Source organism: Calypte anna, chromosome 4A (assembly GCF_003957555.1).
Source record: "Calypte anna isolate BGI_N300 chromosome 4A, bCalAnn1_v1.p, whole genome shotgun sequence".
Classification (NCBI taxonomy): domain Eukaryota; kingdom Metazoa; phylum Chordata; class Aves; order Apodiformes; family Trochilidae; genus Calypte; species Calypte anna.
This window is the reverse complement of record NC_044248.1, coordinates 44,691,311-44,708,698: the sequence shown is the minus strand read 5'-3', so window position 1 is coordinate 44,708,698 and position 17,388 is coordinate 44,691,311. Positions and strand designations below refer to the sequence as shown.

General features: G+C 42.7%; 1 protein-coding gene across 1 annotated transcript in view; it reads left to right on the top strand.

Annotated features, from left to right (window-relative positions):
- TECRL (trans-2,3-enoyl-CoA reductase like) overlaps positions 1–17,388 on the top strand; it is a 45,292-nt gene that overhangs the window by 15,942 nt on the left and 11,962 nt on the right. The window contains exons 3-5 of the mRNA XM_030449948.1: positions 5,516–5,560; positions 6,765–6,868; positions 16,628–16,743. Coding sequence (XP_030305808.1) covers positions 5,516–5,560; positions 6,765–6,868; positions 16,628–16,743 — 265 coding nt within the window. The remainder of the gene's footprint in view (positions 1–5,515; positions 5,561–6,764; positions 6,869–16,627; positions 16,744–17,388) is intronic.

Below are 17,388 nucleotides of genomic sequence, written 5' to 3'. Positions count from 1 at the left end.
CTGGATTTTCTTCTTAAGGCAGGCAGACATATCTACAAACCCTGCCAAGCAGAACATACCAAAATTTCAGGCAAGAAAAATAAAGTTTAGAGCATAAATTATTCCATAAATCTGGTTAGAAAGAAACTATGGAGGCAGAAAATGTAAATAGAATTGTACATGAATAATCAGAGGCTGCAAAAGAACACTGAATTCAAACCTAAGTGGTTTTTTTCTGGGTTTGTAATATACAATCTCACTTTCTTCATTTTACTCTGAATTCTCAAAAAAACCCGGTGTTTCAACAATATCAAAAATGTTCTTTAAAACTTTCAACTAATGCTGCCTGCAAATAAGAAGATCAGCTCCAAAAACTGTCACCAAATGGCATAAATTACTCACCTCTCTATTCACTACAGACCACTGTGTCTGCAAACATGGAGCCAGCCCAGTGCTCTTGGATCACAGGACACAGCCCTTCCTCTAGCTCTTGGTCCAAAGACTCTCCACACCCCCTCCCTGACTGAGCTGCCACCACCCCAGCAGGACAGAGCACACTTCTGGCAGGGTGCTGTGTGGCACAGGCACTGCAGGTAGACACGAGCCCCGGGGAGCCAGCCTGTGGGCACTGGGCCGGGCAGAACCTGGGGCTCACTGCTGCCCCTCTGCTCTGCTCTGTCCGGCACCCCCACACACTGAGGATTTGCCCTGGGGAGTCTTGCTTCAAGCCCCAGCCTTGTCAGAGGATCTACTTTCTTGTTTCTCTCTATTCTCCTCCCTGGTTGCTATTAATGAATAGCAGGTGAGCCACGTTCCCTTCCCTTGCCCACACACAGTAATTTAAATGCAAAGCCTCACAGAGGGATCAAATTTAATTATACTTTCTGCAGCAGGCGACACGGAAAATTGAAATGCACGAGCCTGGCTTTTATTTTCCCTTTTCCCTCTTTTTTTCCCTAGTGGTAGGGAGAAACAATATATCAGAAATATTAAAATATGCATCTAAATGTTGTATGCCTGCTTGTTTTTAAGTTTCTGATGGTTTTTGCTTGTCTAAATTTTCACAGCTGCTTGCAGAGTTAAGCTTTCAGAAGAAAAATTGAAAGCTCAATCTGCTAGTGACATAAATTGACCTCTAAATGACAAATAATATTCTGTTAACCACTAATAACAATCGATCTTCATGAAGAAAAACTATGCTGACTCTTAAGAAATTTCCCATTATCGCCCAATCAGAATATAGCTAAAGTCCAAGAATTTTCTTTTTTTTTTAAGAGAGACAGAGAGGAGAGAAAAAAAAAAAAAAAAAAAAAAAAAAAAGGTGTCGGGTAGAGGAATGCTCTGCTTCTGCTTCTCAATGAATTCAGGCACTTATATACATATATATATACACACATATATATATCTATAAGATTTTTTCAGTGAAAATGCAATCAGGTGACTTTGCGACCCAAGGTGCAGTGCAGAGTTCTAGGGGATGGAATCCCCTGCCTGGGCACAGTCACAGAAAATCAGCTGTTCCAGGAATCAACAGAACTAGCCTGCTTGCCAGATCCTAGGCAAGAAAAGCACAATTCTGAGACTTTTAAAGGGAAATGGTTGCAGGCATTGTAGGCATTTTAATACTCTTTGCTATAGAGACGTTAGGTATGCTCTAACCAGGCTCTGCAGGGTATCAGTGGAGGTGCCAGGGTGACAGCCATGTGACTTCAGGTAGGAAAAATGAATGCTCACACATTTCTATGTTGTTCTATCCCTTGGCCAGATCCTGTCCTTAGCACTTTTTGTCTTAGCAAACACCTGGAGACCTCAACCCAGCCTGCCCACTGCTTGCTCCCCTTGTATGGTTGGAGCTAAAAGAATTCATGTATTACAAAACAGAAAAAAAAAATGGATGCTTATGATCAAATAGCTCCTTTGCAAACTCCACATGACATTAAGAAAGTGGCTATTTGTATCCCCATAGCAACTAGAGGTCAGGGTGTCCTTGTAAAACACATGGCCAGAGATCTTTTCTCAAAAGCTTACAAATCAGAGAAAAGACTCGGAAAAAAAGCTGTAAAGAAAAAGAGATTTATCCCCACATGTAAGCCATTAAAAACAACATCCATTTCAGTACCCTGCTGTGATTTGACTGAACAGGATACATTGGATCTCCTCTTTCCACTGACTTCCCATAAAGACATGGTTCTGGTTCCAAATCTTGCTCCTGCTTTTTAAATATTTCGATACACCATATCAAAGGTCCTCTGCAAGAAAAAAACAGCCTAGCTGAATGGTCCTACATCCAGCAAGCACCTTCTCTGTGCCCTGAAAATTCAGTGAGAGGTAGAGGCAACCTACAACTGTAGCCTGGCCCCTGCAAGACCCTCTGGGCTCAGGTCAGTACTGTGCCAGGCCAGCACAGCTGGGTGGGCCCAGAGAGGGGCTGGCCAGAGCTGGTCTGTGAAAAAACACAAGACCCAGGTGACTGTGCTAGCAGTTGGTGGGTGAAAGCAATAAAACATGATTTTGACCTGTTGCCAAAGGGAGCCTTTTGAGTGGGGCCACGTGAAATGATGCTGGGGCTTTGCTTGCCCTGGGCTTGCTGCTGAGATGCAGTTCCTGAGGGGCTCATAATTCAGACTGCAGTACTCAGCAGATGTCATTCACTACCGTGAAAGCAAGCACAGCAAGGAATAGGTACTTCAGATGCTTTCTCTCTTAGTTTTAGTATCCTTTCTTAGGTGTGCTTTCCTTACTGCCATTGTGCTCAGAAGTCACTTAAGTGCAATGTTAGCACAATAAACCCCACAACCTTTTCTTCCAAATAAAACAGAAAAAAACAGCTACAAGTTATTTCAGTGTCTTGTTTTCTTGCTGCCAGCTCAGGGAGGCAGAGGTATTCCAACTTCAGTTCAGCCAAGACTGCACCTCTCTGCATGGTGGTATCTTTGTCTATTACTGTTTGCTTAGAAGTGTTCTGGAGACTGGTAAAACACACCAGCACTTACAAAAAGAAACAGCACTTACAACCATAGCTGTTTGAAGATGCAGACATGGGATAACTGTGTGTGTTCAGCATTTCATAGAATCATACGTTCGTATCTGTCTTAATATCTTATTCACAAACACCCCATCCTCACACATACTAATATGTGAATCTTTCCTAACCATCTCTTCTTTTTGTTGCATAGATATCAGAACTACCAACTGGGTAAGGTGGTAGAATGCATTTCAGCCATGCTCAGTTCACATGATCAAGTGCTGTTAAGTTTCTCATTTGGAAACTGTCTAAGGGATACTGGTGCCCCAGTAGTCCCCAGAATTTCTTGTATTTCTGCAAATTTTAACAGCATGCTGCTGCTTGGCTAGAGTAATTTTGTATTTCATATCATCCTATTCATATCACAGCAGGTATTGCTTGTAATTATTAAGGCTATTTGTTATTAGAGATGCATGAGTAGTGACATACAAGGAGAAGCAACTAATTTAACTGATAATAAAATTAGGTGATCATGGAAAGTCAATTTGCTAATTATCTCCAAACTGTGGCTGTCAGCTCTGTTTTTCATTACTTAGGTTCCTCACTCCTCAACAGAAAAGCTTTTGCAGCGCTGAGCTACAAAGAACACAATTTCCCAGCCAGAGAAATCATCTTATTTCACCATCTAAGACCCCACTGCCATGGGATCCTTTCACTGAAACACACTGTAATAGCAGGCAGGGGAAGGAGAGGGGAAGATTCCAATTAAACGCAAGTGCGTTGCATTTCAGGCTACCAAATAACTATTAAGATTCCTGAAGCAAATCATCTCTTCCTTGACAGGCCAGGCAGCTGCTCTTTTTCTGTCTTCCTATTGTTATCTTTAATAGCCACAGAGATTTGTGGTACCATGAAAAAAAATACTTGCCACTTGATGGATGTCTCACCTTCTGCCATCAGCCCTGGTTCATGGGTTCACCTAATGCTTGTTCTTGCCTATAGAACTCAGACCAAGTGGTTTTGAAATGAGTGTGCTGGGTGCCACTGCACAGTGGGTGCAGTGCACACTGTACAGCTTCCTCTTCCCCCCTTCCTCCTCCCCCTCCAGCTGGCAGACAGGGGGGTGAACAAGCTTTCCTGATCCTCCTGAAATACAGTTAAGGTAGAAGCAGCCTCTGGAGCTCATTTGGTCCTGGCTGCTGCTCAGAGCAGGGCTGAACTTTGAGTTCCCATGGTCTCGCTCAGCTGAGACCTGACTACCTCCAGGGAAGCAAATCCCACAGCTTCCCAGGGCAAATGTTCCCCATTTGATCATATTCATTGCAGATAATTTTTTTTTCATTTGCATTAAGGGAATTCTACTAGCTTAAACACAGGAATACTAACAATTGTAAATTAGGTCTAAAGAAAAGCATTTCTATATTTGACCAACTTCACCCAGACTTTGAATGGAAAATACAATGCAAATCTCTTTCAGGCTATCTACTGTCCTAGGAGGTGTCATTCTCGAAACGCAGTAGAAATTCTGGCTGAGGGTGTTGAGAGTGCAGCTGCTCCCTCTCTTTCCTCTGTCAGACTTTGCTGCCCCTAAATCTCAGTCAGCACCATGGGCTAAGTAAGATCTCCACAGGCTGCTCTAGGTCAGGCCTAATATTAGCCAGGTCAGCCCTTAAATACCTTCAACAGGAAACCAAAGGGGGGGGAAGAGGGGCTAGGTTATGTGTCTTTTTTATGTTATTGTGTCTATTGTTCATTCAGTCAGCACAGCTTTCTGCATGCAGGCACCACAAAGAGCTGGACAAGTTAAACCATTTCAACACCTGCCATCCCTCCTGCAGCCTTTCTGTGGCACTCGCCCACCCACTTGTCCTGACACTGAGACAAATGCAGCTGGAGATTTGTTCCTGTTAGATCAGACTGATGGGTCTCTGTCCAAAATCACCAAAGGGCACCTGTTAACATCTGCCAACTGCTGTTGTGCATTTAGGAGCAACATTTAAACCAGAGTATTTAAAAATGTGCTCCTAGGAAACATCCTGAAGATGATGGGTCTTATGGAAGTCTTATGTAACCCAGTATTAGCTACTTGGATGCCTCTGGTTTTTTGTGTCTCTATTTGCCTGATTAATCTGTGATTAAGAACTAGGGCCAGCTATACCTCCCTACTCAGGCTTTAAATCCCTGTATGGGAAAGACCACCTCCTTTGGACCAGAGATTACAACAAGCATCATTCTGGAAGGAGGGGCAAGACCTGCACCTTCAGTATGAAACTTTGGCAAATACCACAATAAACAAGGTCCTCTTTACACATCCCAGTAGTGGGTACACATGCACTGATGGAGCATTAAGCATGGAGATTGGCCCTTCCAACACTCAAGTGAGAAGAAGGGACTTCTGTAAAGTGGATACTGTATGCTCCTCCTAGCTCTCTTGTTTTGTCCTTGTATAGGTGAGACTGAGAGGATTTTTTTATCATCTCACATTTGCAGCTATCAGCAAAAAAGAATACTAACAGAGAAATGTCTATCTTTCACCATGAAATTAACAGCTATGCTTTGTGATCTGAACAGGTCCCCAGTGGTACCCTTCCCGTGTTGGCCTGCAACTGGAACGCAGTAAGTATTCATATGGTGAATACAGCCACCTAATACATTACTGAGCCTCTGGCAAGTTCTCCTCCTAAATATTGCTCTCTCTATACTTGTTACTGGGTGAACTGTTAGCACATTTTCATTAATTGATATCAATAATTAACTTATTAGCTTTCTTACTAACAAAGGAATCTAACAGGTTTTGTAACCACTGAGTAAAAATGTTTCAGAAGACAGTATATGGTCGAACAATGAAGACAGGGTAGTTTTAAAACCATTCACTCACTTCCCTCACTTCCTGCATTATCTGGTTTAAAACTTGCTCAGATCATAAGAAGATGCAGCTGGCTGCAGAAGGCAGCCTCTTTTTTTGTACCAGTACACCAGTTCTTGGGAGACTTGACTGTGAGAGGTGGACCTGCCAAGGGCTGCATGGCATTTGGTCTGAGGACAAAGAGTGCTGCAGAGCCAAAGAAAAGGAGGGCTCAGAACCCAGTCGAATTGAGCACCTTCTCTGATTTAAACAGTCAATAAACACATATTGAGAGGGAAAGTACATAAAGAAAAAACATGACCTGAGAAAGAAGTGTTGCAGCTGCAGCAGCACTGCAGCAGTGGCTGTTGGAGTTTTTTAATATCCACCTCACTGCCTCTAGGGAAAAAACCCAAACAAACCAGAACCAGATACTGCCATCTTACATCTCTCTCTGTGCACTCTATATCCATCCAGACTGGAAGCAGATGCCCTGGAATACTGTGAAAATGCTCAAAACACCTGGTCTGCCTAGGTCAGACAGTTCACAAAGAAATCTCAGCCTGTAGGCCTTTGCCCAAGAAGTTGTGTTCATCTTGATGGTGCCAGCTATTGTAACATACCCTGAGAATGCAAACACTTCTGCAAAAGGTAGCAGTGAGGGAGACACTGTATAATATCGACTTGCTCTCTAATGATCTAGAGATTAACAGAGACAGCATTGTAACAGTCCCTGTGCATTGCTGCCCAGAGTAATGTCAGCCTAATTCTTTTGTTAAAATGAGAGGAGAGTAACTCTCACAGAAATGCTCTGGGTTGCGAACCTGGAGAATAAATACCAAGTACACAAAAAAAATCAGAATACAAGTTGAGCCTACACCTTGACCTTTAGCAGGGCAGCCTATATATTATGCTGAGTCTCTGAGGGGATGCTTGTTGTTCATGACATCTCCTCTTCCCTTTTTATCATCACAGATGGGCCCTATTTGAAGGATTCCATTAACATTCAAAGCCTTGCTGTTTCCTCCATCATTACACTGTATTTTACAGATCTAGGTCAGCAAGTTGGCTGGACCACAGTAAGTATGTCCTTGCAAGATTCAACATGATACAACTTACTGTACAGTAAGTTCTAGCATCAAATTGCTTCCCTATGTCAAATGTTGTAATTACTTTATGAAGAGTCAAACCAGAATTAAATGGATATAGAGCCAAGTCAACACATGCTAACCCAGAAATCCAAGTGAAGATTAAAAGGTGAACATAGTAATATTGCCTGAGGGGGAAAAAACAATTTTTGAACGGTTTTAGCTTAGCTAGCACTCATATGCCTGTGCAAGACCTGTAGCCAAATACACTAATTTGCTGAGAGTCTCCTCAACTTTGAAAGTGGAAGGATATCTAAAGGAAAATAAAAAGGGTTTCTGGTAATCTTGTTACTAATGCAGGAAAGTTATTGGATGGGAATGTTTTACTCTCTGCTCACCCAAAGAGAAGTTCTGAGTGAGTGGCGAGGCAGAGGATTCATGGTGGAAGAGGTCCACCCAGACTAAGAAGCCACAAAACTTTTAAATCTCTTTGTAAAACTAAAGCTTTTGCCATGAGCAACAGTACCTGCATTAGGCTAAAAGTAGAACCACAGCCCATTTTTATTTCTACCTCAATCTGACTCCAGCAGTTTCCCTGTGAGCAGCTGTTGGAGGTCAGAGTGATGGGAGAGAGGATGTACCCCACACCCTGAGGGGCTGTGGGGAACCTTACAGGCTCCTCTGTGCATGTGAAAGATTCAGTTCTTTCCCAGGCCAAAGAGACAAGAGACATCAGAAGGGTTTGACAGGACACTGAAAGAATGGGAGATGAAGAGACCTTTCCAATATCCTGCAGCAGGCACAGGTGCCAGAGCTGAAAGTAGTCTCACTACTAGACTGACCTGGTTTCTGCTCTAGTTTGTATGTGCTGTGGAAGATGGAGTCACACACAGCCATCATCTGTATATGGGGCAGAGAGACTCCCAACTTCTGTGGTGAGAAACACGGGTAAGATAGAACTATAGTGTCTGAAAGCCATAAGTGCTGATATGAGACTATTCATAGCAAGGTGAAACAAACCGCCAGCTGCTTACAATTCCTTTAATGAAGCAAATGACTGCTTGTGAACTGGCACTGTGGCTCTAGGCCAGATTATTAGAGCCTTACCTCAGGTAGCCCACAGATCACACCCTGCTCGTGGGGGCTGATCACAAGGCCCACTGAGAAGTCATGTCCTCCCTTGGCTGAGCCTATACAGACAGAGCTTGTGACTTTCAGGTCTTTAGCCAGATGATACATTAGACCTTGAGCACACTCAAGGTGGATGCTACTGCTAGAACTGCCTTTGACTTTGGGAAAAGTCAGCTTCTGGACTTACATACCCATCTACCCTGCTTTAGCCTGTGTGCCCTACTTTCCCTCCAGAGCAGCAGATTGTTCCCAGCAGCCAAAGTCTGAGAGATATTAGGCCCTATGAACATGACCTAAACCTATTCTTCCCAGTTCTAATAACAGGACCCACAACCCCAGGTGGTGACAAGCAGTTTGCTGCAGTGGAATTAAAAAAGTTCACACTGTGACACCTACCCATTTCAGCAGAGGCCTGTGGGTTTACCAAGGCTGAGGCTTTATCCCACTGATTCCCATACAGATTAATGACCTACTGAGGCCATGCCTTACTAATGATAGTTGGGGTCCTGTTTCCCCCAGCCCATCTTACCACTTTTCAACCATGGAATTTCCTTGCAAAGCAAAATGGTGAATAGCAGAGACTCTTGCTTACGACAACTAAGTAATCTGCAAGAACCTTATTTACTCTCTCCTTTCCTGGTGGTTTATGTAGCCTAAGACAGTAACATAACTAAACCTTAATATCCCAATATAAATAGTGCAGTTATGACTTGGCATTGATATCGCAAGCAGTGGATTATTTTTATGATTTAATCTGTGTGTGCAGGAAGTTGGCTGCATGAGTTTCTGAATATTCATCTTTTCTCACTCTGTTCCATGTTCTGAATCTTCTTCCAAGTCACCCCATTTAAACAGTCAAGAGATTATTATAACTAGTCTATAGCAACAGAGAAAAAGATCATACAAGCCTGTATCCTTACAATAGCAATTAAGAATGTGTTTGTACGCAGGATGTATAATTTTACTGCCACTTTTATTGTACTTACTGCTCCCATTGCCCTTGGTGGTCTATCAGATTTATGCACACAGTAAGGGATGCTTCTGATTTATAAGGGTGACATTTAAACGAATAACACGCAGAGTAAAAATATTCTCATTTTGTCAGCAAAACGACAGCTGAGGTACAAAGGGCCACATTCAAGTCTGGACTCCAAGAATAGCCACAGAAGCACATGGAGATATTCTAGTGCTCCTGAGGTTGATGCACTGGGTATGGATTTGTCTAAGGGAAAACTAAGCACAAAGGTGGGCCCTCTGGGGCTTTGTCACCTCATTGGAAATCACACCTGAGTTGCCCACATGAGGATAAACAACAGTAAGACCCCCTCGATGCTGGGGATTTACACCAAGACAATGAACTCATGTTTTTTAGAAGGGGAAAGTGGTGCCCAGTTAGTTCAACCTCCTGGGAGTCCCCCTCCACACATGTTGTAAAATAAAAGATGCTGTTGTTGTCTGTTCCCAAAGAGTGAGTCCCTAAGTCTAGGAGCTTGCTTCTGAATCAAGAAAGCAGTGTTTCCCCGCTGGAACATGCACTGTCTCCATCTCACATGCCTTGCTGCTCTCCACTTTGGTAGCTGTCTACTCAGTCCCTTTGTCAGAGGCTGCCACTTTGTAGGAAGGATGTTTCCTTCTCACTCTCAGCCTTCTTAGAACACATTTGCACAGCGACCAAAACATTTTGTATGTTTTATGCCATGAAAGGCTGGATATCACCTGGGCTCTGGTTAGACCAAAGCTCTGAGGTTGGTTGACTGGACTTCAGAAAGTTCTGGGGGCTGGGTTGCTCTGATGGAGGAGGAAAGACAAACAAGGGTGAGAAGCTGGCAGTTCTCCTCAACCATCTCTTTTGAGACCCTTTCATGGGATAATGTGGGCAGAAGACCAATCTCAGATGGCTCATTAAAAACAATGGAGGCCCTCGAGGCTTATCTCCAAAGAGCAATTCAGGGAGAAAACAAAACCTGTTTCTTAGTATCAAGGATTTTGTTGGAAATCTCTCTCTACTCTTCCTATATATTTTTTTTATAAAGCAAATATTATCTTATCTAAAATCATTAAAAACTAAATAACGATTTCAGGGAAATGTGGGTGCCTGGAAAACTCAGCAGCAGCACCACATAAACAGAACATGTGATTATATGTAACTCTACGAGTCACTTAAGGATGATTACACTGAAGTGCCAAAAACAAAGAAATCCCTAAAACAGTTTTTCAGGGCTCAGTAGATAATTTGATCACTGAAGGTAATATCCAGGAAACAAAGAAGTTGCCACTTTTCCAACTACAGGTATTTGTAATGCAAAGCACTGCCATCGACATCCCACAGTCTGTACTGGGCAAAGGTCTGTGCTGGTAACTTGCTTGGTAAAGCTGGCCAAGTCCTGAGGTTATCCCAGTCAAACACCATGAACTTTCACAACATTGTACCCTTCCACAAAGGCCAACTGCACACACACAACAGTGGCCTTATTTTTCATTTAGTTTAAGTCTAATATTTTTCAACCTCTGAGGTTATCAGGAGAGAACAGCTTGCATTTGCCTGATTTCTTGCCATGGTTTTATATTGTCTGTGCCTTTTCTTCAGCCACATATACTTTAGGTTCTTTGTCCCTGCCCAGCAGTAGCATGAAGTCAACTGATAAGGGGAGACCTCTGAAAGGTGGTCTTTGACCGGGATTCCTCAGATGCTGCTATTATTAAGGCAAACAATATTGCAACAGTTTCTCTCGGTCTCAGCTGCAAACACCAGAAACTCACAATGAGCCATGCCAGCATGTCAATTTTTCAGGTGCCAAAGGGAGTTACAGAGCTACTAGGAAAATTAATTCTGAGCAGTCAATGTTTTAGTTGCTGTTCAGCACAGCACAGGCTGCAAAACTAACTTATCCACAAGTGTTTACAGTAATACCCTCGAGCTTTTACAGCTTCAAGTGTAAAAAGAAGGTAGAGGGAATTCAGTAAGCAAGAAAGAACAAGAGGTTTCTTTCAGTTATACAAAACCATGCTTAAACGCTTCCCGCTACTTAAGGAACAATGAGCTACCTGATCTATGACGCTGATTAGTGCGGATCCTTTCCTACTTGTATTTAGAGTAACTAAGAACAATTGCAATCTGGCAATCTAAGAAAATCTGAGGAGTTTTAGTTGCTCTCGAATGCTTAAGCCTGGCAAAACAACTTTGTATGGAGGATTTTTCCCAACCCCACGCTGGGGCTTAGGAGAGCAGAAAGAGGAGAGTGAACCAGAGAATGAGTCAGTGGGTGGGAGAACGTGGTACCCCCCTTTGTCAATTTTTGCCCAGCTTGTACAGTGACCTTGACAAGTCACTGAATTTCTCTGCATCTCAGTTTCCAGATCTGCAGCAAGAAAACAGAAGTATTTTTTTCCTCACAGAGTGCTTTGAGGGTTCTAGATGAAAAAGGCAGTGTGGCAGAGCTAGTTGAGGTTATTAGTAACAGCCAAGTACTTAAAAACACCATTTCTTTTAAGTAACTACATATTAGATGATGCAAGTGATACAATGATACAACTGTAGGGCAGATTTCAAAATGCTATTAAAGCTTCATAAAGATTTGACAGGAAATCTAACCTCACATTTCTGTTTGGTTACAAACAGGATTTCCGTGCTTCGGTAAGTACATATAGGTACAAACATACATAACATGCACATCTGTGTGTGTATAAGAAGAGCATTTGTTAATGTGCAGTACTCTTTCCAAAAAACATGCAAATGCTTGTGGTCTCAGGGGAGAATCTTGACCAGAGTATGAAGTTGTCTGATGCCAACTCATTAGTTTCAGTCTTTGAAGACGAGACAGGAGGAAACTGGGATTTCCTCCCTTTTTCCACAGAGGGACCACTGACATGGCTCAGAAAGAAACAGCGTAGTTACCCTGAACTCCCCAGCTGCCGAAGCTGTCCTGAGTCAGCTGTAGTCTGCCTTTAAAACTCCACAGTAAATCCGTCCCTATTCTGGTAATTGCAGTAAATATTGAGCTGCAGCCTGAAATCCTACACACTGAGTTTCTGCAAAATCTGCCCCGCAAGGAGTTTCAGGTGCCCCTGCACATGGCATTGAAGTTTTGCAGAATGGATCAGCCAGTTTAATGAGAACTGGAACACAAATCATTAAATGTTCAAGCAGTCCTTTAGAACTGTAATACCTGATGCAAAACTGCTGCTGCTGCTGTGGATTTTTGCAAACATGAAAATACAAAAAAATTTAAAATGGTGTAGTTTAAAGATGCTGCTAGAATTCTGCTATTATCATCCCCAGGTAACTATACAGCGTTTTATGAGTTAGCAAAGCCTAAGAAGTAAAAATTAGCCCCAAAATTAAGAACGTTTCTTAATGCTCATTAGCTTAGAAGTACTTAGGAATTGGATTGTGAAAGGAGTCCAAGGTAGTTAGATGTTAAGTTTAATGTGATCTGGGGACTAGGGTGGGTTTGCCTGCCTGTTTCTTTGGGGTTTCTCAGAAATCCCAGCTGTTCTCTGTACACCTGTCAGATACCAGTACATCCTCCTGCTATGCAGTACCTACTGCCTCAGTCTGCCCTTCACTAGACCTGCACCTAGTGCCTTTGTCTCACCTTTATCAGAGAAACTAAGCTCTGCCTGTTAGATAATTTATATACTGCAACTGCTTTCCACCCAAGTTACCTAGGACATGCTTGAGCTATTTTGTATCTCTTGCTGTGCCTAGAGCTTCAGGCAATGAGTAAAGTCATTGCCCCATCTGCAGGTAGCATCCTCACATTCCAGGCTCTGCTTCCCCTGCTTGAACCTGGTCATCCTGCTGGCAGGAGAAGAGAAAACACCATGACTGGGACCGATGAAATGGGAAACTGCCCCTACATGGCATGGAAAGATCTGTGCGAAGGGATTAGTAGGGAAAAGGCTGTATGGCCTTGCCTCAGCTCTGCTCTGCAGCTTATCATAAAGAGATAATGTGAGAGACTATGCCAAAAGGCAACATGATCCCAGCCATGTGCCCTTACAGAAAGGGCACACCATGAACGCTAGGGAAAGGAATTAGCTGATGCCCTCCTGTGAAGATGCTGACCCATGGGCCGTTATAAAGGTTCTGCTGGACTGGTTTTGGACTCCTTCTGCTCCAGCCCTTCTGTTTATAGCTTCCTTTTATCCTTTTCTGCCTTTTCCCAACCAGTACACACAGTACAATTAATTCACAAAAATCTTCCCATTCATTGCATTCGTTGTGCTGGGTTGCTGTCAGGCACTGTGCCAGCTGCCCCTGCCAGCCAGAAAATTCACCTCACATTCCCTGAAACAAATTTAAAAAGTTCCTTTTATCCCTAAATACACCCTCTGCAATGTGGGATTATAATTCCTAACTGGGTTGTTACCCAGTTAAACAAGGTGTTACCCACATGGTCACCTGCACAGAGATAAAAGCAGCAGGCACAGTCTGGCTCAGGCAAGGTCTGAGGATGAGCTATCCTGGGGTGTTTTCCCACTTGTATCACCATCCCTTGAACGATGGGGACACCTATGTTAGGGGTTGTTTTGGACCTATTCCAGATCTCCATTTTGTTGTTTATGTAGTGAAGGTTTCCAAATTAAGTATTACTGTTAAAGAAGCCTGAATTCAGCATCCTCTGTGAGGCTCATTCCTGGGAGAGGTTCCCTTCAGAAACATCACTTTTTCTGTGCCACTCAGAATAAGAGGTGCATAGAAAGCTCAAGCCAGGTGGCTGGAGGGACAGAAGGCAGGAGAACTGCACCCTTGGCAAGACAACAAGAACAGTGTGCAGCTGTGTAAAGAAGGGCATCTCTTGTTCTCTTCCTTCAGCTAAACTGTTGAGCTATGCACATTGTAACAAAGAGGTACTGATCCTCGAGGAAAAGATCATTGTGTTTACTATGGATCACCCTATTTGGCTGCACCAAATACATAAAAATAATCCAGGCAGGCCCACAAGCTGGTAAAGACAGAACTGTCCTGTAAAAACTGCATGTTTTTTACATGTCTGCAGAAGAAAAACGCTCTGTGCTTTAAATGATCACCTTCTTGGTTTATACAAAATATTTATTTTCTCCATAAACTAAAAGTTACAATGTTACTCTTTTCAGGGCTTTGTTTAAACTGGATTATTTTTGCAGCAGAACGACTATCTTCAGAATTTTGCAGGCTTTTTGAGCATCTGTAAGAATTACAGGCTGAACTGAACCTTAACACAACTAATAACTCCCCAAGCCCAAAAATTAGCTATTGGATAAGTATGAAGATACTAGGTAGGCTTAATTGCATATATTCATTGAGAATCGATAGTGAAAGAATGGTGCTTGTCTTTGATTGCCAATGCTCAGAAATAATTGTCATTTTGTGTTAATTTAAAACTACTTTCCCTTCCCCCCACTTGACCTTGTTAGATTTTTTTAGCAGGGTTTCTCTGCTTGCCTTTGTGGAACTCACTTCTAATTTCTGATTAATATAAAATCAGTGGACCAGAAAAGGAGAGTGGAGGTTGCAGCATGGGGGATGCAACAGAGGGAAACAGACCAAAAATCACTTAAAATATAATAAAAACCAGGACAACCCCAAGGAACCACTGCAGCAAATTGAACCTCATCCTCTAGAACACAACGGTAGTGATGGTGACTATGTTCCAGCCCTGCGATGCAGTTATGACAAGGGCAAATGTCTGCCAGACATTCAGGTACCACATGGCTGGTAGCTTTGGCTGTTGAATGAAGACTGGTTTTTTATAAAATCCTGAATCTTTCCTTCTTCTTTCAGCATCTAAAATCAGCCAGGAGGTAAGGAGAGAACACTTGGTGCAATGACAAGCGACTACAGCTAAATACTAAGCCCTGCCAGACTCTTCCTGGCAGCTCTGTACTTTGTTCATGCCAAACAGATGATAAAGTCAGGCAGTTATGGGTGTTCTTTGCAGTGCAACTCATGTCTCAGAGAAAAAGCTACACTGAAGCTCATTCCAGGCTCTTACACTGACCTGCCCAGAACATATTACCTGCACCTCTGTGTCATATACTACCAATGTCTGTATTTAGTGCATTAGGTTTTGATGGCAGAGGCTGTTCCCTTACAGTGCTTACAGAGTAAACCCATGCAGTGAGCTCACAAACAGTTAGGAATAAGCACATATAACTGCTATTAGGGCAAAACACTGGTAAGCCCTTGGCTGTGGTGTGTTCCACAAAACTGTGGGCTCTTAAGACACTCCTTGATTTAATGTTTTCATACACACACACACAATTGCTCTTGGGACCATGCATGGTCTAAATGGAGCCCTGAAATCATCATGTCACATGGAACAAAAGAGAATTTGTTATTTCCCTGATAGGGAATACTGAAGTCTGTTACTTTTGGAGTCAGTCCTGCTATGAAAGGTGAACACTTTTAAAATTTTCCTCCTATAACACAGGAGAAGAGACCATACAGAAGGTCTTAAATTAAGGAAACCTAACTGTGGAATATTTCTGCAGGAAAACCTGTTTCAAAACTCTTCTAAGGAGCAATTAGAGGAACAGCACACTGCGGGTCAAACTGCCTGTCAAATAATAGTTTTGGGAAAGACAGTCTAAATTCAGTGTTGCTTCCTTAAGCCACAGGTATTTTATCCATTACAGTTCTATAGAAATGCAAATAGTCACCGTAAAGCCACACTACCCATTAGTTGTGAATCTTTATCCCTTAAGCAATACTATGCACTTGAGTTCTGATTTGCCAATTGCTGGTCCTCATAGATATGTAGGACTTGACTATTTCCATTTTATTCTCAGATTCATTCCAGTGGGGTCAGATGGTCAAACCACATAACTCCAACCATGTTTTACTTCCTCCAGCTGTTTGTAGCTTAAGAGTGTGCCCTGACTAAAAGCAATACTGGCTGTACCAAGCCAAACCCAGAACATAAACTGAGAGTTACTCATGGCATCACCTTCTCTCCCTGTCCCTCTGTCTCCTTTCAGCTCTCTGTGGGTAGCATGGGTGACAGTGGGGAGATAAAAACATTTCTTTCTGTTTTACAGGGTAACTTATTAGTCCAGTCTGCCACCACAGGCTGCTTCTGCTGATGCCAGCACAGGGAGGAGACCCGCTCAGTCACTCAAACAAAGGCTCATAAACTAGGCAGGAAGGGCCAGGCTTTCACCCACCACTGAATTTCAAGCAATGATCCTTCCAAATGTCTCTGCTAGCAATTAGGATTCAAAAATGAGTTTGTCTCTTTCATGGAAGCTGGACTTTTACCTTAAATACAGAAAACACCAGCAGCAAGCAAGCTGCCCTCTGCTTTTGGGCCTTGATTTTCAGTGTAATTTAGATTTCCAAAAGGTGTCTGATGGCACAGACAAAAGTATGAAGAGGAGAACTCTGATTTTGATCACTTTCCATGAAGATTTTCTGACTGGGTTCATGCTCTGGACAGAAAGCTCTCTCTCATTTTCTTGACAGACTTTACTCCTTTCTGAAGAGGCAGCAGAAAAAACTGTCATTTAAGTCCTCAAAATAAAGCCAAAATCATATTTGAAGGATGAATAGGTGTTGTGGATAGAGGTATTCTTTTTCTCATGTTTTACTGGTACAATTTCCTAGCCTGACACAGCTATTTTCTTTTATATTTCTAGTTTTTTTTAACAGAATACAGTGGCCCTCTTTTAATATATCTGCTCTTTTACATTCGGCTCTCAACTATTTATGATCAAGTGGAAAGTACGAAGAACTTCCGTCACCCCGTGGTTCAGTAAGTGACACTTGCATGAACAATTTTCCTGGAGGACAGGGAGCCAGAGGGATGGAGACTGAGGAGGTGACGGGGGTGTGAAGCTGCATGCCTGGCCTCAGAGTCAGAGGGAGTTTCAGACTGTTCTTATCAATAGCATTTTGGCATTTTAGCAGCACCCATACATCTGACCAAAAATGAAGGCCCTGGTCACAGGGGGAGATGCAGTATTTTCCCTAAATAGTTTGCACTCTAGACACACAGCATGAACAGAAGGTAAAATGATAAACACAGCACCCAAAGTCATACTTGACAGAGAAGAGAGGACAGGACTTGAGGTGTCCCACAGCCAGTCTGTTAACAGTGCACTGCCACTTGTAAGATGAATAGCATCAGCAGCCAGCACAGAAGATAACCACCTCCATGCCAGCTCTCAACTAAGCACAGGAAGGAAGAAATGAGAGGTCTGCACATTGTGAACAACTGAGAAACTCAAAAGAAGCACCATGGCAATTCAGAACTGTTAATCTGAACTTTTAATCTAACCTACAAACTGTAACTGATCTCCAAGGTTATATGCAACACATTTGAATTCTGAAAGACTTTTAAGGAGTAAAACACTGAAGTGACAAACAAAAATAGAAGCTCAGCCACTGTTATAGAACA